Source organism: Rhodnius prolixus, unplaced genomic scaffold (genome assembly GCF_049639745.1).
Source record: "Rhodnius prolixus isolate KJV_2025 unplaced genomic scaffold, Rpr scaffold_8, whole genome shotgun sequence".
NCBI lineage: Eukaryota > Metazoa > Arthropoda > Insecta > Hemiptera > Reduviidae > Rhodnius > Rhodnius prolixus.
Window position 1 is genome coordinate 14,502,692 of NW_027411593.1, and position 26,841 is coordinate 14,529,532.

The 26,841-nt window shown below is 33.8% G+C and overlaps 1 protein-coding gene across 5 annotated transcripts in view; it reads right to left on the reverse strand.

Annotated features, from left to right (window-relative positions):
- Positions 1-25,590, reverse strand: part of foxo (forkhead box, sub-group O) — a 271,361-nt gene extending 245,771 nt beyond the window's left edge. For 4 of the 5 annotated variants that reach the window (XR_012456874.1, XR_012456877.1, XR_012456875.1 and 1 more), the window contains exon 1: positions 24,536-25,583. Coding sequence is in view for 1 of the 5 variants with exons in the window: in XM_074122988.1 (XP_073979089.1) it covers positions 24,536-24,952 (417 nt within the window). In the remaining 4 variants the exon portion in view is untranslated. Of the gene's footprint in view, positions 1-24,535 lie in introns of all 5 variants that reach the window. The other variant, XM_074122988.1, reaches the window with a different exon arrangement.
- Positions 25,591-26,841: the final 1,251 nt, after the last annotated feature.

Genomic DNA, 26,841 nt, shown 5'->3' on the forward strand with positions numbered 1-26,841 from the left:
TTTCATCCTATTGAAACTATGAATCAGCCACCAAAAAGAATGAACAATAGTGTTTATTATTATTTAAAAAATAAAAAATGTTAGGGAGTGCTTACTGTGGAATCTGCTAAGTCGTGGGTTTAAGAAAAAAAAGAATATATGTAAAAGTCTGTAAATTTTGAGGTTAGTTAACTTAGAAAGAAGCTTTGACTCGGAGGATTTAATACTTTCAAGGTTTGTATTCTGTTTAGGCTTCCGTAAATCCAGATGGATTCAGCAAGCAGTAAACTATAAATTCTACTCTTTTTTTTTTGGTCAATAAAGAGAGTTTAGATCGGTTGCACAGAAATCTGGCAAATAATCTAAAACGTTTATTGAAGATAGTTCATTGAAGTTGGGTGGGCTGGTTCTATGTAACTCGTTTGCTCAAGAACAGTGCCTAGGTAACGAACATATGAGAAGAATGTGAGATTAGAACATGAGGTACGTTTTTGTAGTTTAAGTTAAATGCAATATAAAGGTATTTATGGATTTTTAGTTTAATGCTGGATTTTTGTAATCCAGGAATCAAGTAAACGGAGTTGGTTATGGAGAGTACAGCAATTACGGAATCATTATTTGTGGACATGATCGCGGTATTCGTCGACTTAAGTGTGGACCATTGTGTTGGGATTCTTCAGGGTATACTGTGAATAAAAGAGTAGCTAGGAATGTTGTTCTAGAGCACTAGGAATAGAGTTGACCCTTGGATAATTTGTTAGGAATGGAAGGTAGGATTTCCAAATAAGGTAGTATTTCCTTGTGTATCCATAAAACACCAGAAGACCAAGTCAAAAGCATTAAAGACATCTAAAAAGACATACAGATTTTAAATGTTCCTATTATCGTTCAAGTCGCCAAAACCCGATACAGGAAATCCCACTTCAATCTACAGTCACACAAATTCTTCTAGTTCCAAATCTTTTTTTCAGAACTCTTCCTGACAACCAAAAAAAAAAAACTTCTTAAAAGATAGTGGCCTCGTGATCTCCTCTCTTGTAAAGAGAATGACTAATGGTTCAAAGTATTTTGGATTGTTACCACTGGGTAACTTCTCCACGTGTTTTTGTATCTGATTAACATTTGTTAGTTACAGAAACAACGCGCTGATAGTAGCACATATAAATAAACAAAGATTCGTTTTTTGATGAATTGAATAATTATTTTTAAGCAAAAAAAAAAAAAACTAAGAACTATTTAACTTTACACTAAGCGCCATGCTCCGATAATGCGGCATTAATAGAAAGTAAAAAATGCAATAAGTTTAAACTAATAGTACGTAACTGCAGTTAAAAGCTAACAAGCCGGCAGTAATAAATGTGTGCAAGTATATTACTGGACAGTATAGCTGTTAACCACCATAACATGAAGGCGAGTTAAGTTGTCCAGCAGGACGACGAGGAGCTAAGTTACCCACAGCGATGGGGTCCCACCATACACATACACGTCATCAAACTCTTAAGGTTGTCCGTTATATGGCCTTGTCCGGCGACCTCCTCCAATACACCTACTCACAATTCTTTATCCGGACTTCTCTCTTCGCAGCCCGTTTTTCAAACCTCCATTAAAACTAATACATACACGTCACCACCAATCTCAAAGCCAATCTTAACCGACGAATACTACTATAAATGGATGTAACGTATTAATGTATTATTCCTACCGTTTCATTAAACCTAGACTGGCTACTCCCATGACTTTTTGTTCAAAGATTTGAAGTTAGTTAATTTTTGTCCTTTTTGTGCCAAGTAAATTAACGTAAGCATGAATTTGAATTTAATGTTTTGCCATTCAAATACTGTTTGCAAGGTAAAATAAACTGCAGAGACAATATTCCATGCTATTCTAAGGTGGTGAACACAGAATTTTTAATAACGTATTTTTTGTCAATACTTTTTCACATTACAAAGTAAGTAAAAAAAAAAAAAAACTTAAGATCACTCTGAAGCGAAAGTTGAGAAGAATCTCGATATATGCCACCCATAGAACTACCCTGGAATGTTCCTACAGTAATTATTTCGAAGTATCGCCTCGAAACAAAATTTTTAGAGAAGCACTTTGATATTTTCAATAAAAACTTGAAAAATTTGGAGTAAAATAAAAATCCCGAAAATGATCGCTAAGTGCACCTGTCAGACAGATGCTATTTAGGTACTCAACGAAATTTTGAATTTCGAACTTAGCAGCAAGTTTTCGAAATGTTAGCCGAAAATTTCACTATAAACAGACAAAAATCATTATTTTTTTTCGCTCTCCAAGATTGCAACACCAGCAACAAAAAATTACATTTAATATTTTAAGTATTATAAAAATAAATATATATATATATATATATATATATATATATATATATACATACGTATTGTAAAAGAATTCTTAATATTCAATTAAATTTTCTCTTCCGCATTTTGATAAGCAGAATACGAGTACTACAATTTTCCTTATACTTAAGAAGAGTGATACCTTATCTCTCACTTCAAAGGTCACTGTCAAGGTGAAATTGCAGCTAATGGCGGTTTTTTTTTTATTTACATATATTTTATAGCAGTAACATTTGAAACTTCTTAAATGCCAGCAAGTGCTTGAAGATACAGAATTATAAAGTTTGGTAGACATTTTTTTTTTTTAATTTATCTTACTCTGGTTCAATTTATTTAGGAGGATGTAATTACTTAATGGAGTGCTGGGGCAAACGGGTAAAGCTTGGTATCGGAGTTTCATTGCTGAAGTTCAAAGATTTGTTGACAATTTTATTGCTGAGTAATGAGTTCACTTTGTACATTTACCCTTTTGTATGCCAAAAATATATTTATATATTCCCTCTTTCACTTTCTTTTACCACTATTTTATATTTAATACTTCAGCATAGAATTGTTTTCTTAAAAGTTATGAACTTATTTTTCAAAAATCAACTTTATAAAAGGCAAACTACATAGTGCTGCACTTTAAGTAGATCTCGCCTCGGTCTCGTATGACAAGAGTCTCGTCTCGATCTTGGTCTTGGTCTCGGTCTCGTCGAGATATCTCGGTTTTTTGAATTTTTGTTTAAGTATTAAAAATGAACCCAATATCCGAGGCAATCAAAATGAATAAAAAAAAATGGTGTTATTAATAATCTTTTCAAAAATTATTATTTTCTAATAATTATTTTAATTTATATATTGGTATTGATATAAAATAAAAAAATGTGCGTAAAAGAAGACAACTACTTACACTTCAATGCATCATATGTTACTATTACTGATGTAAGGTAAGTGGGGGAAGGAGTGACATTGAAGAGGAGGACGATGATTTTTGTATTGAGTGTAAAGGATATTTTTGTGATAGGAATGGCCCAAAATGCGATTGGCTTCAATGCATAACATGCAAGAGATGGCTACATGAAATTTGCAGCAAAGACAATTTGCATTGCAAAAAATGTCTTTTGTTCGGTGTTCCTTCCCCTCAGCGTTTAATGAGAATATTTTGCTGTTTACCTAACATTAAATTTGTAATTTTTTCTTTCTCAATTTATATCTTAAGATATTGTTGCATCTTCCCCCGCATCAACTGGCATCTTCCCCATATGATGGGGGAAGATGCCAGTTTTGACAAATTTCATTCAAATGCATTTTTAATGGTTTTGCAATTAATCTAATATACTAATATATATATGTAATTAAAGAGTAAAAGACAACCTGGACGTTGATACATTTGGTGTTGTTTTTCGATAACCCAGTTCCCTACAAAACGGAAATAAGTGTTAAGTGTGGCATCTTCCCCCCACTTACCTTATATCTTTATATAATTTCAAAATGATGTTAAAAAAAAGTGTATCAATGCTTGGGCAAAGAGTAACTTAAAAACGAAAATTTGTGGCAATATTTTTTAGATGCATATATAGTCTTTTTTTTCAAATTCACTGATTCTAAAATATAGTTCAAATAATATCAAAGTTCAAAGTATTAGATTATTAATGGTGAAATTTATGAAATCGAATGAATAAATGATATGAATAGTGAAATTTAGAGAATTTATGTAAAAATTATGTAATTCAAAGTCAAATAGATGTAGTAGTATTATTGAACATATATAATAAAATCGCATCTTTTAATAATTAATTCAATACCCGTAATGATTATTTATTAATAAAGAACACAATTTTATAATTTTGTAGCTAAAAATTAATATTTGAAAAATCGAGACGAGACCGAGATTTCTCGAATAAATCTCGACGAGATATATATATAATGTCTCGATCTCGGTCTCGGTTGCTCAAGTCTCATCTCGGTCTCGGTATTCTCGTGCAGCATTAAAACTACCTTAGACTCCACAGCCATGAGGGCTGTGTTTTAGGATAATTCCAAGCTGTAATAATTTTTGTCTTGTTTTGTTTTAAGGAGAGTCAACAATCTGAGGTTTTATTGGCATACGGTGGTAGCTTTTTTCCAGTGTATTGCCAGACTCCTGGCAGTGTTCTCTCGTTACAAGCATCGGACGCTGTCTGGACAATGAGCGGACAAGAAGCTAAAGAGGATCTAATTAACTAATATTTAGTACGAATTCAAGATTTGAAGAAAACTTTAAAATTCGTGTGTATGTACAGTTAATGGGCAGATAACCAGTAAAATTATGGAGCAAATGGAATTATGGTGCAATTGGTAAAGGAAAAAATAATAATAAAAACTGAAATTACAAAAGAAAAACATGAGCGTACGTTTAAGCTTTGCAACTCTAACTGATTTACAATTTCAACCCAGACAGACTCAATGAATAAATGATTCATTGTAATGATTTGAAATGCGAATTAACTTCTAGACTAGTGCAGACAATCGATAAAAAGCTGGCTGTTATTTATTATTTGGTGCACGCAGAAATGCGATATATGTCAAGAATGGAAAACAAATTATAAGAGAAGAAACAAACTTGCTCAATTCGCAGGTTATTATTATTATTGTTATTATTATTTTTAATTTATGCTTAGTAACTGGACGTAATGCAATCGTGCGAAATTTCAGAAATATACTTTTCAGCTTCAATGAGTCTCAAAAAAAAAAAAGTCGGCTTATTATCAATGTAAGATGCAGCGCAATGGGAAAAATGAAAAACTGCGACAAAATTATTTTAAATACCAAAAAAAACGTTAAAAAAAAGTAAAGTAAAGTAATCGCCTACTTTTTCAGGCGGGGCTTTACGTCCAACTATCAATTAGGTGTCGTGGACGGAGGCGACTACCAAACATACTTTACGTAAATTTCTTTGATTAACTATTAAATAAAATCCAAGGCCTAAGACCGGGGAATCGAACCCAGTACCACAATGCATATTAGCTTTGCGGGTCTAGCCTCTAGCCGCTCGGCTACCGTGGCGCCCCCCCCCCAAAAAAAGTTAATAATTACATAAGAAGCTCGATGTTTGGGTGCCACACCAATTAACACCAAAAAAACATGATGGATCGAATTTCCATCTGCGAAGCCTTGGCCAAACGGAATGAAATCGACCCATTTCTTAAACGGATGGTGACTGGGGATGAAAAATGGGTCACATACGACAATATAGGTGCGAAAACGATCGTGGTCAAAGCGTGGTGAAGCAGCTCAAACGGTGGCCAAACCAGGACTAACGGCCAGGAAGGTTCTACAGTGTATTTGGTGGGACTTGAAAGGAATCATTGAGTTGCTTCCGGATGGCTAAACACTAAATTCAGATCTCTGCTGTCAACAACTGGATTGTTTGAAGCTAGCGCTTCACCAAAAACGGCCAGAATTGGCCAACATAAGAGGTGTTGTGTTCCATCAGGACAACGCAAGACACCACACATGTCTGTAGTGACTTGCCAGAAACTCCGGGAGCTTGGTTGGGAAGTTTTAATGCATCCACCATACAGTCCGGACCTGGCATTAAGCGATTACCACCTTTTTCTCGCATTTCAAAACTTCCTGAGTGATAAGAAATTGGTATCAAGAGAAGATTGTGAAAATCGATTACGAGAGTTTTTCGCCACTAAGGACCAAGACTTCTATGAGAGAGGCATTATGAAGCTACCTTTAAAATGGCAACAAAACGGTGCACATTTGACCCAAATCGGACAATCCGAAACATCTTAAATAAAGTTTTGAATTTCACGCAAAAATAATGGATTTCTTTTTCCCCAACCCATTATTTTCATGGCTTAGAACGAAGAGTAAGGTATAAAGATGACCGGCTATGCTTGATAGTGGATAGTTACCAAAACTGTGGCCACAATAAATAAAATAAATAAACCTAAAAAAGTTCAATAATCTTAAGCGCACATAATTACATAATGTAATATGTAATAGGTAAGAGATTCAAAAGGGTGCGAGCAGATAAAAAAAATGTAAGGAACAATGGAGTATATTAAACGAATGCAGAACTTTGAAAGACAAAACTCCTCCGTTTTAGTGAAATGGAATTCGAACATTGGAAAGGTCTTTGATCTTATTTCTTTTTTTTTCTGCGCACCTTTTAGCAAAAGATCTGCATATTAAATGCGTCTATCGCCCTTCATTTCAACTTTGAATACATGACTATCAAAGAATGTTATATGCAATGCGAGTGTGTGTCTGTCTGTCTGGTGCATAAGATGAGAAGGAGTAAAACTCAGTGCATGAGGTGGGGCGCAAGGAGAGACATTGGCGAAGAGCTGGTCTCTCTAAAAACGGTAGTGGAATCAAAGAGAATAAACATGCTCCAGACGACCACGGTGGACATACCATCTGTGGTGGTAACTGGACGCACTAATACATACACCTATCACCAGATGTCTGGACATGCATTCTCACACACACACACACACACTTCGTCACTCTTGTCCCAGCAGCTACATTACAAAACCATACCACCATTCTGTCCGGTAAACCCCTCTCACGAAAATAAAATATATATATACCACGGCAGAAACAGCAGCGCGTCCGTATGTCCCGGGTGCGTCCATCTTTCTCTCTCTCAGTCTCTCTGAAATTCCCCTCTTCAAGTGATCACTTGATCATCGCTGGCGTTGGTCGCCACTAACCCTGGAACTTTTCCAAGAACTTCTCTCTTCTGCGGGAGAAACGGCCATTTCCCATTCTCACCTCCTTCGCTTGGGGCTAACACTTTTATAATTTTAGATTCCATTATTTCAATTTCGAATTACACATTCTATTAAAAACCAGTCATATTTGTAATTTGAGTTTAACAAAATATTGTGTACGACTAAAAAGTTGAAGGAAATTAAAATACGAAATTAAAAGTACTTTAGAACAATTTTATTTATTTATTTATTTAGTAATTTACAATCTGCATAAATATAAACAATAAATAAAAAGGAATATGTAAGATAAATGAATGCGTGAAAGGCAGGAGGAAAGAAACTACCCAGCGGTAGCACTCTCTACAGATAACAGTGATGTTTGGGTCTTCAGACTGCAAGGAAGTCGCAGAGCTATTGGTGATTCAATAGACGAGGAGATTTGTTAGGGATGTCAGAGGAGGCAGGAGACAGTACGAGAGGATTAGAGCAAGTAGAGAGAGCAGTATGGAACTTGCGATATTTCGTCTTGGCGAGTTGGTGAAAAAGAATAGGATGTTGAGGTCGTTATGAAGAGTAAGAAAGGAGAGTCAACTATCGGAGTAGGTTTGACTGAAATGTCTGTACAGTCCGTACGTTTGTAGGTTTGGGTTAACCCCAAAGTTCTAGTCCGTAAGTCCACATTAGGATAGTATTGTATACTAAACGTTTGAGTTCAATGGGCAATTTGGAGCGTCTTTAAAAAAGTTTTGCACGTTTTGTCATTGCCTGGGTTCCACATGAATCGTTTGTCTATAAAGAGCCTAAGATAGCGCACCAGATCTGTACAAGGAAGAGGATTGCTGTTGAAGAGGACAGGTGGATAGGAGCCCCGCTGGAGAGTAAACGTGGCATTTTAATACGCCACTTCTTAGCCCAGGATTCTATTTTATGTTAGTGTGTATGAAGCTGATGTAGGATGTGTACTTGTGGCTAATATGGCTGTGTCGTCTTCATATGTACAGATTAGTGTAGAGGGATGCAAAAGTACGTCTGAGTATACTGTGTACATTATACTTTAGAACAATTTAAATTTTAGAATGACTCTTTCTTATTCTATGATTTTTAATTTTTTTATTGAATAGTTACAACTAGGCTGTATGTACAATTGAATTAATTAATTTTATTTACAACTAAATAGGTAGATTTGAACACACATATTTATCGGCGGGAACATACATAATGGTCATCTAATAATCTAATAACCGTTCTTCGTGAGGCAACAGCATTTCTTCAGCAGTCTTCGAGAACTGGATAAAAATGTAATCGTGAAAAGATTCGCTACACGAGAATTTAGGTGTGAAGACAAGTTGTTGTGGGACCTCTGGTAAAAGCTGATTTAGAAACTTCAGAAACAAAAAGGAATCTTGAGGATTTCCATCAACAAAAATAAATGTGAGTGTTTATAATGCAGCAAAGGATTTTAGCCTGTAGTGGCCGTTTTAAGTCCACATCAGTGCAAGAAGGACTAAGATATGATCGCCTCTTATTCTGTGATGTTCATTTTGAACGTTTGTCACTTAGCACAAGCCAATGGTTCAAATTTCTTTTTATGTTCAGTAAGTCTTGGTACGAGAATTGAGGTAAAGTCTCTTGTCTAAGTAAAGACCAAAGTAACGGCAATGCTAGGCAAGTGGAACAGGATGATGTATTTTTTATTTACTAGTGGTTATTTCTATGCACCATTGCTGTAGCCTCCAGATTCTAGTGAATGAAGATGAGATTGAAGAATACGGACTGCGAATGAAGGATCATGAAGAAAGATTGGCAATATCGTTAGCGAAGATGTAAGCAGAAGTGAGAGGTTTGTAAGTAAAGTAAAGTGAAGTAATCGCCTACTTTTTCAGGCTGGCTTAACGTCCAACTACCAATTAGGTGTCGTGGACGGAGGAAACTAGCAAACATACTTTACTGAAAATTTCTTTTATTAACCATTAAATAAAATCCAAGGCCTAAGACCGGGAATCGAACCCAGTACCACAATATATATTAGCTTTGCAGGTCTCGCCTCTAACCGCTCGGCTACCATGGCGCTCTGAGGTTTGTAGGTACTAACAAGAATTTCTTTTCCGCAATTAACGTAACTAAATAAGTACCTCACAGCTCCCTTGAAACCACAATAAACAAATATTCCCTAAAAATAAGTTTTGATGTGTCAAAAAAAAAGCCTGAAAATGAAATCCTCTTGACAACTGCCTAGAAACTTACAGAAAATACTCGAAAAAGCCATCTGCACCACTCTCACTTTTCAATTCTGGTTTAACTTTACTTTTTGGGTGTTAGAGTAACCATGAAGAGCGCGGATTTACAATTGGCAGATCCCCAGTTCAAAATTTAGCGTGTAGTTACTTTTTATTTGTTAGAAGATGTGATAGCAGTGAAGTCTGTGATAGCATCAGCCTCCCATTCGCCTAATTTGGTAATTGCCTTTTCTTCACCTACCGTAAACATTATTTAGGTGTTAGTACCGTAAAACATATGAAACTGTTATGTAGAGGGAAGGTTAACTTAACCTTTCCATAAGAAAGCCTTTGTTCCCTGGAAATAATAAGTTTTTTTGGAAACCCTAATCTCTCCCTTTGGAAAGTCTACTAAACATCCAGTTACCAAGTATATCCTAGACCTTTCTCTCGTCCCAATACCTGGTTACTCAGTCTCTTTCACCTTTCACGCCTCCTTACACTTTCGTCCTTAATACCTAGTACTAAGCCAAAGCAATTAAACAGACTCATTGTTACGGTCTCTGCTGAAGCGGTTCTTGTAAGATCCTCCATATTTACACGGTCTTTTTTTTTGTTTTAACAGCTACTTTCTTCAGAAATCACGCTTCTTTGCTTGGAAATGAGGTCCAGAAAACTCGAGAATATGTAAGGTTCGGCACGAATATAACCTTATAACCTGTTTCAGGGACTTCAGTCTTTCCTAAGAAAGACCATCTCGAAGTTGTTAAAGATTTTTTTTTTTCTGGTTACCACTTTTGTTTTATTTCTTCCTTTTTGGGTTCGCAAGTTTCTAATTTGATATACCTCGAAAAAGATCATGATAAAAATCAGATAATTAGTTGAAAATGTAAATTACTAGCGATACTTTCACTTATGGCAGTGACAGCCCATTAAGCTGCCGATTGTTCTGGAAATACCAATCAAAATTACAACAATACTATTAAGAAAACAAATATTTTTCCACCAGATAACGCACGTAACCCGCCATGGCAAGAAAAAGTCTGTAGCACTGTCACAAGAAGATGTGCAACAGCTCCTACATCCATAAAGTAGTTTGAAAGCATCCAAAATTCAAATATAGTATTTATGTAGATAAAAAAGAGAAAGAGAAAGAAACGGCGGACATGTTAAACCGTCTGTGAAAGAGTGTTACAAATTGAAAAGACATTGAGTTTTATAATACATTTATGTAGATTTATGTGCAATCTAATTGGGTGACAGCCATCTCTCCTCTTTACTCAAGATTTTTTTTTATTTTGTTATTTATGTTCCTTCGTGTCTTAGTTACACCACCTTATAGCCTTTCAATTATTCGTCGTCCTTCACTTTTTATAAAATAAAACTGTCGTAATCAACTATTCTGTCATTAATGGTAATCTTATAAGGGTAAGATAAAAGAAAGTTTAGGGGAAAAACTAGTCTAGCAACTTAAATTTGTTTTAAAAAGATGGTGACGTCAGAGCTCCCTGAGACCAATCTATATTCACTTAGAAAAAGATTTTTTTTGTAACCGAATTGATACGACAGGCACAACAAATGCTTTGGTCCACGTTCAAATGAATCTCCTAGGCAACTGGCTGCAAAGAAATGGAAAGCATTTCTGTAAATCGCTATTCCTGGATACTGATATTCTATCTACTCCGAATTTTAGTTGAAATATTTTAGATAAAACCCTGGTTTTAAAATCGTAGAATATGTTACGAATAAAGTGTGACAAATCTGAGAAGTTTCAGCCCTCCCTAAGGCAATTTATCTAGCAATTTAATCTGCATACAAATATTTAATAATAATAAATTTATTTGTTTTTTTTAAAAAATTACAATCTTTTATAAAAGCTGGAGTCTAGCCTAAATTACAGTACTCAATCATCCGATACACACCAAGTACAAACAAACCACAAACAAACAAATTACTTCTAATATACAAACAAAAGCATTACTTTAATTAGTTAGTGGTTATCGATATGACACACTATACAGGGTGAACCAGTAAGTAATGTCCATAGGCCTACTGTGTGTAGTACATCTAAAGTGGAGTTCAATGACTTTTTTTTTTGCAATAAAAATGTTATTACTCAGAAAGTTTTAGTCCGAATTCGATTCTGATGACACGGTTAGAAAGGCAGATAAATTTTCTAAAAATTGATACCATTTTGAGGCATAAGCCATTCTCCAAACATCCTCAATCTTCCTCCGAAAACTGAGAAAATAAAAGTAATCGAAATTTTTAAGAAAACTCATTAGGCCCTCATGTGATCATTATCAAACCTAGGTGCTGGCCACTTTTTATAACAGTTTCCTTGTCTAAACGGGCTTTCAAACGGTATAATCATTTTCCAGGATTCCTTTTATCTTCGTACGAGAAATTACGTTTGTTTTGCAAGAAAACGTATTTACGAGCACTCAAGAGTGTTAGTTTATTTAAGTTGTTTAATTCATTGAAAACTCTTTTAGATGGACCAGTAGTCAATTTTTAAAGTAGATTGTCTTAAAATAAGGAAGTCAAAGGTTGTAAATTTCACTTTAAACATTTACTTCTGATCTCACTGAAATATTTGAAAAAATGTTAGGAAATATTTTAAACAAGTGCTATTTTTGTAATAGAAGGTTAATTTGGTTAGTTTCAAATAGGGTACAATATTTTTTTTTATTTGTATACAAATAAATAAAATGAGTAAATATGAGTGGTAAGGATGTAAATGGTACGCAAAGATCAGAAGAAGAGAAACTACCAAGAGGTTTCACACTCAACGTGACAACGACGATGATGATCTTCAGATCTCAAGGAAGTTACGGAGCGATTTATTGGTGGATTGTCACGAAAGACAGCGGTGGCGAAAGACTGTACGAAAGGATTAAAGCAGTATGAAACTTTGTGATAGTTCGCTTTTGGTTCAAATGGAATGTTGAGGTCGTTGTGAAGAGTGAAGTTCATATAGAAAAGGTGAAGTTTTGATTAAAAATGATGGACATAAAAAATAATGAACTTATTTTAGCACTAAGTCCGTAAGTCCAGATAGATTTAGGCACTGCAAATGCAATTGTTTGAGTTCTACAATGCTTCGTCCAATGTAGCTTGTCTCTTAAGTATTTTGAGTTGGTTCCATGTAATGCGTTTGACTTTGAAGAACCAAAGGTAAAACATCATATCTGTACTTACGGTTTAAGAAGCATTTTTATCTTCGAGAATCGTCATTTTACGATTTTAATTTATGTATAAGTAAACCAATTCCGTCTTTCCCCATTTTGTTTCTCTAACTTGAAATCCTTAAAGAGTTTTTAATGTTCTTTGATTTCCTATCAATTTCAATCGTTCTATAAATATAAATAAAAATTAAAAATCACACTATAAAAACCAATAAAAAATAATTTCATTTTAAATCAATAAACTGAAACGCATTTCATTCCAATTCTATGACTGTATCACCTGTATCAATTATTTACAACGAACATTCCTATTAATGACTAGATGTTTGGTACATTATGCTAGATAATGTCAGGTAATTTATTTGTAATAATAGGATTATTTTGACTTTTTTTTCTCCTCTTAAGAAAGTATACGAGTCAAGACAACGCGCCGGCACACACTGCATTGTCTGTCAAGACGTTTCTAGCCAAGTACAACATCCCAGATTTTGGCCATCCGCCTCATTCGCCTGACCTGGCCCCCGTGTGACTTTTATCTGTTCCCCAAAGTGAAATCTGCATTAAAAGGAATACAATTTCAGTCCTTTGAAGCTGTGAAAGAACAAGCGGCACGCATCATGCAGGAGCTCACAGAAAAAGGACTTCCAGCACTGTTTCGAACAATGGTAAATTCGCAAGGAGCCTTGTAGGGATAGGGGTGGGGTGTATATTAAAGGTGATAATAACTAAATATGTTAAAATTTAAAATAAAATGTTTTACAGCAATAGTCTCGTTATTTAATAGCCACACCTCGTAGTAATCGAACAGAATTTAAGATTTATACTTTTCACCAAGAAATATCCGCTGCTTTTAGATTCGTCGAGTATGAAAATGTGTTTTTTTTAAAAAATCTGTAGCTGTGGCTATGTGTATTTACTGAGAACAAAAAAAATAAAGGATTCCAATTTGATAATTCACTTAGGACCCAGCACAAGACGCCAAAATAAGGTTTTGGTCAACTTTTTCTTCAGGAAATGGAAGTACAACTTCAATAAATCAATCTTTCTAAGTTAATCGAAGTTTTTTTCGAAAACGGCACGATTTCCTCTAGAAATGTTTGTACTGGTTGCATCTATGTAGGTCTGTAACTTCTATCTGAACCATTTCTTCGGAAAATGTATTTCTGGAAGAAAGAAATGGTTTAGGCTTACTTCTAATCTGCCTGCCACCTAATTAATATTAATAAGAAATAAAATGTAAGGCTTAATTTCCTAATTTGATTAAAATCGGCTGATCGGATGGGCAACATATGCGTAATATTTATGAAAATTTGTCAATATTCGGCAAAATAAGAATATTAAATGAAAAAAATTAAAAAGAAATCACATTGTACAAAATAAAACTGATTGAATATTAAACATTGAGTTAGGAATTAAAAGAATTCTAATAAATGAAGGAACAGTCGTTATCGCCACTTTTTATAGTTCGTATTACGCTGAGATATTAACATTCCGCAGTCAGTCAGCTATTTTAAATATGGAAATAAATAATCTTAATAACAATAAGATTTTTATTAATTGATAAAAGATAGCAGAAAAAAAAAGAGTTTTATATAATAGCATTCGCTTTTATTAGCTGGTCCTCTTGTTAAGGATTTATGTGAAAAAGATTAGAATTAGATGAATATGATCAAAACTGGCAAAAGAAATGGAACTGTTGGTCTAAAAACAGAGGTATTAAACTCAATTAAACCACGGGCCACCTGGTGCAACAGGCAAGATTCACGCGGGCCACCCACATACTCGTATTTACAAATTTTTCCAATATCTGTATTCAGAGACTGAGAACAGACAATGTTCATTAAGGTAGATAGATGTTTATGAGTTTCATCTTGAACTGTATGCCGTTTTATTTAATCTCATATACGGAAATAGTTGTTGTTCACATAAGAACGTACTCCAAAAAATAACACAAAATCTGTACAAGCAAACATTTTTGGATATTTCTCAGCTAAATAAGAATATATTTTTGGAATTCCCTACTTCGTCTATTAAAACCGAATGATTCTGAAATTCCACTAAGAGTAGCAGAACATATGGCTCCCTAAACGTCGCTGGAAGTAAGTCATCGTGTTTATACAAGCCTACAGGCTCCTCAGGAAAGACCCTGGGTCATGTGTATACTCGTCATCAGTTGTTAAACGGAAACTGGGAATTGTGTGCAAGATATTGCCTCGATCTCCCCCCCTAAGCGCTATTTCCTTCATAAAAATCGTTTTCTATTTTCATTCTATTTCAGTACATCGTGGGCCACAAGAAATTACCTCGGGGGCCGCCATTTTGACACTCACTGATCTAAAAAAATTATACATTTGAATGCCATACATAGGTTTGGTGTTTTAAACTATACTTCTTTCAATTACCGCGGAAGTAATGCGATTTTTACAGAATTTTAATTAAAAATACTTGTTTTTTCAAATTATCTGAATAATATAAATGAATAAAGAGTATAGCCGTAATTACAAAGCAATCCTCAGATCAATTTAAAATATTAAATTTTAAAAGAATTTTAAAAATCTTCATGAATAAAAGGTACAGCAATTTTCTGTTTAAAAAGCAACCCAAAAAGCGTCATTTAAAACACTGATTAATAAATTAAAGATGGGTCCGAAAGTGGACTTTACACATTAAATCGTAACAAATCTTTAAAGACTCGTTTAAAAAAAACACATTTTACTTTAATTGAACTCTGCGCCAAAACAAATTATACAAAGAAAAAGTACTGTTACAGGCCGCCTGAAACTTTTAAAGTTCATTTACTAAAGAATAAATGTAAATTATAATTATATAATTAATGTATATAATAATATATACTATAATAACATTAGAGAAGAAGTTAATAATATAAAGTACCAATTGCTAAACAGACAAATTTTGAGATTTTACTCAATAAAATACCTAATTAGTGTTTACCTAAAATTTTTAAGATAAAGCAAACCGTTAAACTTCCAGTGTACCATAGATTGCTAGCAGTTATAACTCAGTATGCTGACTTTAACAGAGGAAAAGACAGGAAACAAGAAGCAGGTATTTTCCTTTTGCGTAAACCGCAAGTCGTTTGTAATGAAACCAAATTATTTGAGCTTCGCGAGCTTCGAGAGTGTTTGAAGTGTTTGTGAAGGAGCAATATGAGGAAAGCAACCAAGTTAGCTTGTTCTTTATTGGCTAAATGACTGAATACGTAATAGAATTAAAGAAAAAACAAATCCATAGAACTTATTTAATTAGAAAATGTAGGGATCTTTTTTGTAAAAGCATTAGGGATTCAACTTTACTTTCAATAAATTAAAAATAAATCTTTGAGATATTATTTCTTGTGATTATAAAGCAAGAAAAGACATGAACCAATCACACAGCAAAAAAAGAAGGTGATTAAAGTTATGGTTGTAATAATGCTCAAAATAATCATCGTGATAATAAAATTAACTCATCTTTCTATCAATACATATTGCACGGTCAATAAAGTTGATATTAAAACAACACACCTGCAAGAGCTGTGCACCTGCAATACAGTTTAAATTCAATTTAATACTTACTAACACTATAATCATAGTTAATAAATGAAATTAATTTTTACAAAAGTTAAAGGAAAAGATATTTATCGCATATAATGTTGATAAAATTGAATCTTTACATCTTCTACAGTAAGAGAAGTTATGACCATTTAAAATATTAGCGGATTTCTACTTCCTGCAAATGCGGTATGGAGTATATCGCAGTAATAGATTTATTATCAATAAGGAATGGGATTCTATAGCTGAGAGTTAGGGATTTTTAAGTAAATAGAAATAACTGTTTGCTGTTTTTTGTTCACCTATCAGAAATATTAATAGTTATTTATTTAACAAGTGTGGAAAGTAGTACTTTTCCTCACGCGAGGCAGGGTTTGCACGCATGAGCGAGCGAAGCGAGGCGAGTGCAAGTGCAAATTGCCGAGTGTGAGGAAAATACTTAACACTCGAGTTAAATATAATATTTTTTCTGCAACCATTAGATTTATTAACTAAAAAAATTAAAAATTTCATTTTTACAGTTATTTATTGTTATATTACAATTATTTACATTACTTACGTATTTACATTACTTATTTCATTTTCTGCTGTTTCTTTTATTGATGGAGGAGTGTTTTCTAAACAGGAATCACTAGAATCCATTTTAAATTTCTATAAGGTAACACTATAACCTTTTTAACTGTTATAATTAAAAATATCTAATTATTTATTAAAGTATTATTTTTATTTCTATATTCCTTTCAATTTTTATTTTATTTTTTAATATTCGTTTTTTAATTATTTAGTTACGTTAAATAAGCTTATTAAAGTTTTACAGAAAATATTTATGTTAATAACAAAACTTCTTATATCAAGGAAGCACAATAAAGTTTTTCCACACACTAGTGCGGAAAGTGACACTAATGAGAATTTTTCCCCACTAGTGTGGGAAGTTGGGCATTACACAGCTGATTTTAATTGAGTAATGAGAACTTCCCTACATGGTTGCAGAAAAATGTAATTTATTAAAAGTTTCTTTTTTCTTTTTTTTAATCATTTATTTAGTTACAATCAACGCATTTTGCGTTATAAGCAACAAGGGTAACGATAAGCAACATTCATACACATTAGAGTGGAGAATTTACCCAGCGGTAACACTCCAAAAAACATTCTAAATTCTACTGACTCTCTTCATCAGAGAGGAGATCGCGAGGCCATACTGTCTTTTAAAACTGTCCTGGAAGTGTTGTCTGGAAATGTTCTTGAAGATAGATGTTGTACAAGTGGATTGTGATGTGTTTGAATGTTAAGATGGAATTTTCTGTAACTTGTTTCAGCCACTTGTGTTGCACGAAAGGAATGTTTAATGTCCATGTGAATGGTTTGATTGGGTGACGTAGAAAGGAGCTGTTTACTATAGAGAGAAGAATTTTAGACTGCAAGGACTGGATCCTTTGCAGATTTGAGCGTTTGGGTGAACCCCACAGTTCGATGCCGTAAGCCCAGACTTTAATATACTAACATAAATAGGTCTTTTGTTGTCCAGAGTGAGTTTTGATCTGTTGTCTAAATAGTCTTTTCAGTTATCGGAAGCGTCAGTTGAGTTCTGTTCTCTTAAATCTGAGTATGAGGATTCCAAGTGTCTTCTGTCAAGGTAAAGCCCAAAGTAGCGTACTACTTATTAAAAGTAATTAGAAAATGTTCTATCATGATGTTTTCATAATACAATACACAAATTACATTTAATAATGAAATATCATTGTCAACAATTACTTTAATGAAATTATAGCATGTCCCTAAAATTATTTTACAATTGATAACTAAAGGTTAAAGGTGTTTTTTACAGAAAACTGATGAACTATAGACAAGAAAAGAGATCAAAGAGTAATATTTTAAAGGACAAAAAAATAATAATTGCCTTAAAAAAAAGAATCGTATTTGATTAAACGTTACAATTAAAATTTTTGTTTATTTTGAATAGAACAACCTCTAAATTGTATTAGATTACGATAAAAGGTGTTGCTTATTCTTCTAAACAATTTTAATTTAACTTAAAATATTTCTCATTTAAAAAGGAATAATTTTAAATCCAATGCCATTGTTTAACTATGATAAACTCGCACGCAGTGTAATTTTAATTATAGATTATTGCGATTAACGGCAATTTTTTGTAATAACAGTTTTCTTTGTACATAATAGAACAATATTTTGGGTAGGCCTTGCAGTTTACTTCGCCACTGAGAATATAAAAAATTTTCTAATCAAATAAAATGCGTTTTATCTGAAATAAAGCATTTTTTTATCAAAAAGAATTAACCTTTTTATCTGGCAATTAAACCTTAACCCTTTTTTTCAGGCAATTAATCTTTTTTCACCCAAATTAAATATTCCAGTATTTAAAGCATTTGATTCAATACTCGATTTGTGGGTAACAAATTCACGATTTGAACAAAATTTAAAAAAAAAATTAATTTAATTTTGTAAAAGGATATTTCTCTGGAAAAAAAAAAAGAGTTGAAATTGACTGGAAAATGGTCTAACATGTAAAGCTGTCGATTATACGAGGGTCGTTTGAAAAGTCCGTGCAAAAATAAAAACTACTTAATTTTTTGGGGTAAACCTTTTTTATTTTTCAACATAGTCTCCTTTTAGGATTATACACTTCGTCCAACGCTGCTCTAGTTTGTTGATCCCTTCCGAATAATAGGATTTGTCCAAGTCTGAAAAATAGCCATTCGTTTCTGCAATCACCTCCTCGTTTGAATAAAATCTTTTTCCCGCCAGCCATTTCTTCATATTGGGGAACAAATAGTAGTCCGAGGGAGCCAAGTCTGGAGAATAGGGGGGATGTGAAACGAGTTGGAACCCTATTTCCATTAATTTTGCGACCACAACTGCTGATGTGTGAGCTGTTGCGTTGACGTGATGGAAAAGGACTTTTTTGTGGGCCAATCGTGGGCGTTTTTCTTGCAGCTCGGTTTTCAAACGGTCCAATAACGATGAATAATATGCTCCTGTAATAGTTTTACCCTTATCCAGATAGTCGATGAGGATTATTCCTTGCGAATCCCAAAAGACAGTCGCCATAATCTTTCCGGCCGAAGGAACGGTCTTCGCCTTTTTTGGCGCAGATTCCCCCTTGGTAACCCATTGTTTAGATTGTTCTTTGGTCTCAGGAGTGTAGTGATGTATCCATGTTTCATCCACAGTGACGAAACGACGCTTAAAGTCCTGCGGATTCTTCTGGAACAGCTGCAAACCGTCCTTGCAACACTTCACACGATTTCGTTTTTGGTCAAGCGTGAGCAATCGCGGCACCCATCTTGCGGATAGCTTTGTCATGTCTAAATGTTGATGCAAAATATTATGTACCCGTTCATTCGAGATGCCCACAGCACTAGCAATCTCACGCACCTTCACTCTTCTGTCATCCATCACCATATCATGGATTTTATCAATGATTTCTGCAGTAGTAACCTCAACAGGGCGTCCAGAACGTTCAGCGTCACTTGTGCCCATATGGCCACTACGAAAATTTTGAAACCACTTATAAACTGTTCTAATCGAAGGTGCAGAGTCACCATAATATTTATCAAGCTTCTCTTTAGTCTCCTCAGGCGTTTTGCCTTTCATAAAGTAGTGTTTAATCAACACACGAAATTCTTTTTCGTCCATTTTTTGAAAATCACTCGACTTCCTCGATTCAAACGAATGCCAAACACAAAGAAATAGACCGATCTGGCTGAAACTTGGTGTGTGTTCTTCCAAGAGATGCTACTAACTAAACATAACCTCGATACGCGCCAGTGGTCTATCTCTCTGACTTTGCACGGACTTTTCAAACGACCCTCGTAGGTGTTATCAATTTTTAAAAATAAGATTTACTTTTTTTTATATTTGTATCTCCTTGCATCGTGTATCACACTACAGTAACATTACAGTGAAACAAATGGATACAGTGTAATGTAGCTTCCGTTCTAAATCAAATATGAACTGATGAAACACAAGTTGGCCGTCATGTTATTTGGCGTTTTATAATTATTAATTAGATATAATTATCAAAGAAATTAGACAGAACATATAATCTGAAGTGGTGATGTGGATTTTATAAATTTCGCTAGTTTAAAAAATCGGACCCAATGTTTTTATTATTTAGTTATCATCGCTGACATTGCTTTCAATTAAAACATTTATGCAAATTATCACATTTTTATAATAGCGTAATTGATAAGGAAAAAATTAAACCAATTATAGGATTTTCCCAGCAGACACCCAATCTCCACACTTCTTTGAATATTAAACTAACACTGCCGCGAACTAGATAAATATTTTGACGATGAAATCATCAAGTTTATTCTAAACATATAGGGTACATAAAATAATTTTTAAGGAATAATCGAGTCTCATTAAAAATTAAAATTGACTTTGTGATGAAATTGATAAGAATGAAAAAAAAAACATGAAGTTGGAAGAAAAAGGTTGTAATGATGCATGACAATTTTAAAGCAAGGCGATAGACAGGGGGAAAATACTGATAATACGGCTCGAAATTGATAAGGAAGGAAATATTGAAATTAAAATGGAAACAAGAAATTTGTTATTAAATTTGTACTATATCTTCTTTCAATAAATGATGCGTTCAAAAATGTTTAGTTTTTTAACTTATTTCCTAAACTTCTGAGAAAAACTTTCTTCAAATATTAAATTTAATGTATCTATGTACTTATTTGTTCTTGAAATATTATTTTTGATAGAATTGTATATTATAATATGTTTCTGATTTTATTGTATTTATTGGGTAACATTATTTTGAAATTTCACGATAAAAGTCAATAATTTTAATTGTAAGAAACAATTTAGAAAAAAAATATACAATCTTTATTTTTAGTAGTTTTAATAGAAAATTGAGAAAGTTAAGGTGAAGATAAAATCAGTTGTCAATTAATCGAAAGAGCGATTTCACTTTGTATACCGAATTTAATATAATATAAATTACCAAAATTACAAGTATAATACGAGGGTCGTTTGAAAAGTCCGTGCAAAGTCAGAGAGATAGCACCACTGGCGCGTATCGAGGTTATGTTTAGTTAGTAGCATCTCTTGGAAGAACACATACCAAGTTTCAGCCAGATCGGTCTATTTCTTAGTGTTTGGCATTCGTTTGAATCGAGGAAGTCGAGTGATTTTCAAAAAATGGACGAAAAAGAATTTCGTGTGTTGATTAAACACTACTTTATGAAAGGCAAAACGCCTCAGGAGACTAAAGAGAAGCTTGATAAACATTATGGTGACTCTGCACCTTCGATTAGAACAGTTTATAAGTGGTTTCAAAATTTTTGGAGTGGCCATATGGGCACAAGTGACGCTGAACGTTCTGGACGCCCTGTTGAGGTTACTACTCCAGAAATCATTGATAAAATCCATGATATGGTGATGGATGACAGAAGAGTGTAGGTGCGTGAGATTGCTAGTGCTGTGGGCATCTCGAATGAACGGGTACATAATATTTTGCATCAACATTTGGACATGACAAAGCTATCCGCAAGATGGGTGCCGCGATTGCTCACGCTTGACCAAAAACGAAATCGTGTGAAGTGTTGCAAGGACGGTTTGCAGCTGTTCCATAAGAATCCGCAGGACTTTAAGCGTCGTTTCGTCACTGTGGATGAAACATGGATACATCACTACACTCCTGAGACCAAAGAACAATCTAAACAATGGGTTACCAAGGGGGGAATCTGCGCCAAAAAAGGCGAAGACCGTTCCTTCGGCCGGAAAGATTATGGCGACTGCCTTTTGGGATTCGCAAGGAATAATCCTCATCGACTATCTGGAAAAGGGTAAAACTATTACAGGTGCATATTATTCATCGTTGTTGGACCGTTTGAAAACCGAGCTGCAAGAAAAACGCCCACGATTGGCCCGCAAAAAAGTCCTTTTCCATCACGACAACGCACCAGCTCACACCTCAGCAGTTGTGGTCGCAAAATTAATGGAAATAGGGTTCCAACTCGTTTCACATCACCCCTATTCTCCAGACTTGGCTCTCTCGGACTACTATTTGTTCTCCAATATGAAGAAATGGCTGGCGGGAAAAAGATTTTATTCAAACGAGGAGGTGATTGCAGAAACGAATGGCTATTTTTCAGACTTGGACAAATCCTATTATTCGGAAGGGATCAACAAACTAGAGCAGCGTTGGACGAAGTGTATAAGCCTAAAAGGAGACTATGTTGTAAAATAAAAAAGGTTTACCCCAAAAAATTAAGTAGTTTTTATTTTTGCACGGACTTTTTAAACGACCCTCGTATATATAATTTTTCCCCAAAAATCACTCCTTACACTTGGGGGGAGCCTTCGTATATTACATTAATAAATAGAAAATAGATTTTTATAAATTTAAGAACTTGTTTATTCACCAAGTATCTATTCAATATCTTGGACAAGGTAGCCTTAATCCACGGATATATCGCAAGTTGGGCACTAACATCTGTCACACACAATAAAATGCTTAATTACGCTTGCGTTTAATTTGGCAAAATGCCTCTCTTTTTTTGTAGCTCGACGACCAAATATCAATTCAAAATCAATTATTTAATTAAAAAAAAAAAAAAAATAGAAAAAAGTTACTTCTCAGGAGTGGAACGGAAAATACGTATTTAAAACTTATCTTCAGGCAAATCTCAGCAACTTGACATTCAGAAAAATTTTTACTTCGAATAATAGAAATCTGAACGATCTATGTTTAATATATCGGTGTAAGCAGTAAAGCACAGATACACTGCTTCGAATAGACTTTTAATCCGTTCTATTGGTGAGGTTTATTAATGTAAATGGTGAGCTTTTAAATACTATTATTTCAAACACTCTACCGACTCCGATATTTCCCAATACCTTCCTCAGATTTTAAATTGAACTTCAAACACCATAATTATCTGAGAAATGTCCACCAATCTCTTTAAATCATTGCTTTTATCTAAAAACACCCTTCAACAGATCTATTACATGATTTTTAAAAACACAACTGGCGAAGCCCGTATAAATAAGAATGACATAAAATGAAATAGATAATCTACTTAAGCTAAAAACATTCAACTTTTTTGGAGTTCAGAAAAATTCAAGTGCTTCTTGACAATGACAATTAGTTATGGGTGCAACGTCGCGCGATAAGTTTAAAGACCCGCTAGAGGAGTTAATTTTTGTATAAAATGGTGCAACGACCACTAGATAGAAGATATTTTGAAGATATTCTTCAAGGATCGCTGTAAAAGATCTTATTTACTTCTTTATTGGAATTAACGGAAAGAAAACTGTGTTCTATTACATTCTATTTTTACATTCCCTTGCTACAAAATAAAATGGGGAATTGCAATCGAATGTTAGATATAAAATTTTCTCTGAAAAATACTGTTTGTGAAAAATCGGGCTATAAAACAAAAAAATCTCAGAAATTGCAAACTGTATACCTATTTTGAGTTTGGCAACGAATTTTCTTTCATATTTATGAAGTTTTTTTCTCAAGAACACTTTTATATTCGATCATTTTCTTAGTACATTGTTTTAAAATCCATTTTTTGGGGGATAATTGAGGTTATACATCATTTACCGGTGTTATTTTGGCGCAAGATACGGTTTTAAAAACTGTTAAATGTTTAAGAAGTAAGAATTGTTCAAAAAAGTAGTATTTAAAAAAAGATTAAATCGTTTAAACCTTGAGAATTGTAGTAAAGAATAGACGTTTGAGTGGTCATATCGAATTTCTCAGCAGATAGGTTGTACTATTTATTTACAGTTCGGTGAAAACTTGACCTTAAATATTAGGAGCATTAAGCCAAAACTATTTCCATGCCGGTAGTATCAAATAGTAGTACACATTTTAAGAGTACTCGAACGCTAGACAACACTCAATTCGCACTATTCAAACTCTTTTATTTATATAGTATGAAATGGGCGCGCAAATAAATAAAATAGTAAAGTAAAAAAAAAAGAAGGTGGGACAATAAACATTTGTGCAGAATGTGTTCGAGGCTGCGTTGTATTCAAGGGGCCAGAGCCTGGCCACACACATATTATGTAAGAACGAAACTGCGTAGTTGGCAACGCGCGGTCGGTAGATGACGATAGTATGTGCGACTCGATCTGTTAGGCGCCTCCCATTGAAGATCAGGCGAGTTCGTTTACCCCTACATCTAGCACCGTCCACCGTGCCTTCTTAAAACTGACATCTTTTTATTTTGCTACTCCTACTTCTTCTGTTAGGTGCATTTATTTGAAAGCACCTCTCCCAACAAACGCGAGAAACATTCGCGAGAAAAGTTTAATAGCCTAAAATTTTCATAAGAGGCTAAACTTAATATAATTTTTGAAATGATCATTTTTCTTCAGTCAATTTAAAAATTAAATCAAACCATAAAAGATTGCTACGACGAATAAAAAATAGCCATAAAAATGTAATCAAATTACGTCACAAATCATGTAAATAAACAAGATTTTAGAACCACGCAGTAAACATTTTTGTTATATCAATTTGAAACGTGATATTCAACAATAAAATAATTATTTGTACAATACCTTCCATCCTGCAGAACTATTGCTATCACCTTTGTCCTTAAAATATGCCACATTTTGAACCATCCATTCATAAATTTGTGAAAGTGTTAAACGTTTATCTGGTGCAGAGCCAATCGCTTGTGTTATCAGATCCGCATAAGATAGATTACCCCATGCGTTTCTTCTTGAAGAATTCTTCTTTAAATGTGTACTCGGCGGTGCACCGGTTATACCCGTCGCGGCTGCCGCACCGGTTAACCCAGCTCCAACAATAACACCCGCGCCACTCGCACTACATTTCTGTTCAGACATTTCCACAACATTATCATCATTCTCTACAAAATTATCAGGTCTTGGTAATGGCCACGTGTTCGACCTGGCACGTATTTGCGGTTCTAGGCCCATCTCAGAGCCAGTCATTGCCGACGGTGGTTCCATTTGTTACCCGCAGGTATAAAAAAAAAAATAATAATAAATAAATACAAAAAATGATGGCACTTCTTTAATGTTATTTGCGCTCACACATCTTAATAATCACAAATAAATATTGAAGAAAAAAACTTTTGTTAAAAACAAAAAAAAAAATTATAATTAAAAAAAATGAACACAATCCACTATGTTAATGTGAGCTCCAAAAATTATTTAAAATTAAAAAAACAAAACAGATTGAAGAGGGGCTACCAAAAAAAAAATAAAATACGCGATGTATAAAGCGGTGGGAGTAACGTAACAAAAACAACGAACACCGATTCACGTTTCACGCTCAACTCTAGAAGAGTGTCTGAAGTTAAACGCAGATTGTATACGACGAGCCAGCTGACATAGTGACGTAGCAGGTTGCGCGCCACACTGTGCGCATCAGTCTGCACACCAACAAGTGTTAGCTCCCTTCTGTGCCCATTGCCCACACTGTCCATCTGCACGCCTTATTAATTAAACTATAGCGCCGGCTTTACAACTTCTCCTCCGTCCACACTAACACAAACCTCACACTTTCACGTACCATGTTATGGAGAATCAAGGTCAAACAATTATTCATTACTACTATTATTACTTTTCAATAATAATGATAAAGAATAACTGCATTCAACGACAGGTATTCGTATTTTAAAGTTTTTTATCTTCTCTTACCAAGGAAAGGAAAGTATTGCGATCACATCATATTGTTACCGGAACTATTGGTTTTCAGCTTCCATGTTTAAAATGGTCAATATGTGATCAATGGGTTTATTTACAAACTGTACCTCAAAAACAGAACTGAAACTATCGCAAGAACCAAAGAATTTTTCGTCGATTAGGTCACTCTACAAATCTTTTGCCGGCAATAATAAAATGCAGAATGAATTTTCCATTTTCCTGAGAACTTCATACACAAATACCGGTAAAATGGAAAAGCGTGGCATTTTACCCAATGCCTAGGCACTTAATAAAAAAAAATTTACGATTTGTGAAGTTTATGCAATGTGTGTAATTCTACACCTTTTTTTAAAATTGTTGCGAAAAAGTAAGTTTACAAAATAAGATATTGTGGGTATTTGTTGAAATATATTTCTCTGATTATGTTTTTAAATAACAATATTAATTAAAATAAGACATTACTAAAAGAAAGTAAAAAGAAAAATTAAATGACATTTTAAAAATAAATGTAAATTAAACAACATTACAATAAAGTGAGTACTTAAAACTTGTTACAACTAACAAGTAAATAATATTTACTGGTTCAAACAACTAACTAACCGAAAATAACAAATGAACCAATCTGAATAATTTCAGGTCCATTAATTTATACTTGTTAATCCACTCTTATATACTTGCACTCTGTGTACAAAACACTTCTCAGACCGATCAAAAGTGATGGAGCCGAACTGTTGCGAGGCTCCGTGGAAACCACAAAGCATTTAATCCTTCCAATCTAAAGTCCTTCGTCATATTGGTAATGCTCTCTGTGTCTTCAATTTAATCCATGTCCAAAAGCTGAAAGCCAAAATTTTTCAAAAATGTACTATTTTCCTTCCTGGCCTTTTATAAAATACGTGGGCATTACTTGAAAAAAAAAACTAAATATATTTAAATAAAAATTGAGTATAAAAGTTCAAAACTGGAATTACAACTTCACTGATCAGATTTTAGGCAACAAGAATATTTTAGAGCTTCTCTCTAAAATGATATTTCTGTCTATTCCATGGTATTACTTCCAATATGATTTGAAGCAAATTAAATATATTGCTAAAGTTGCGAAGAATTTGAACTGCTTAACTAAAGGATATAATAAAAATAACAATCATGTTTGAGTTTACATCAGATTGTTTTTGTTTCAATGAGGTGAA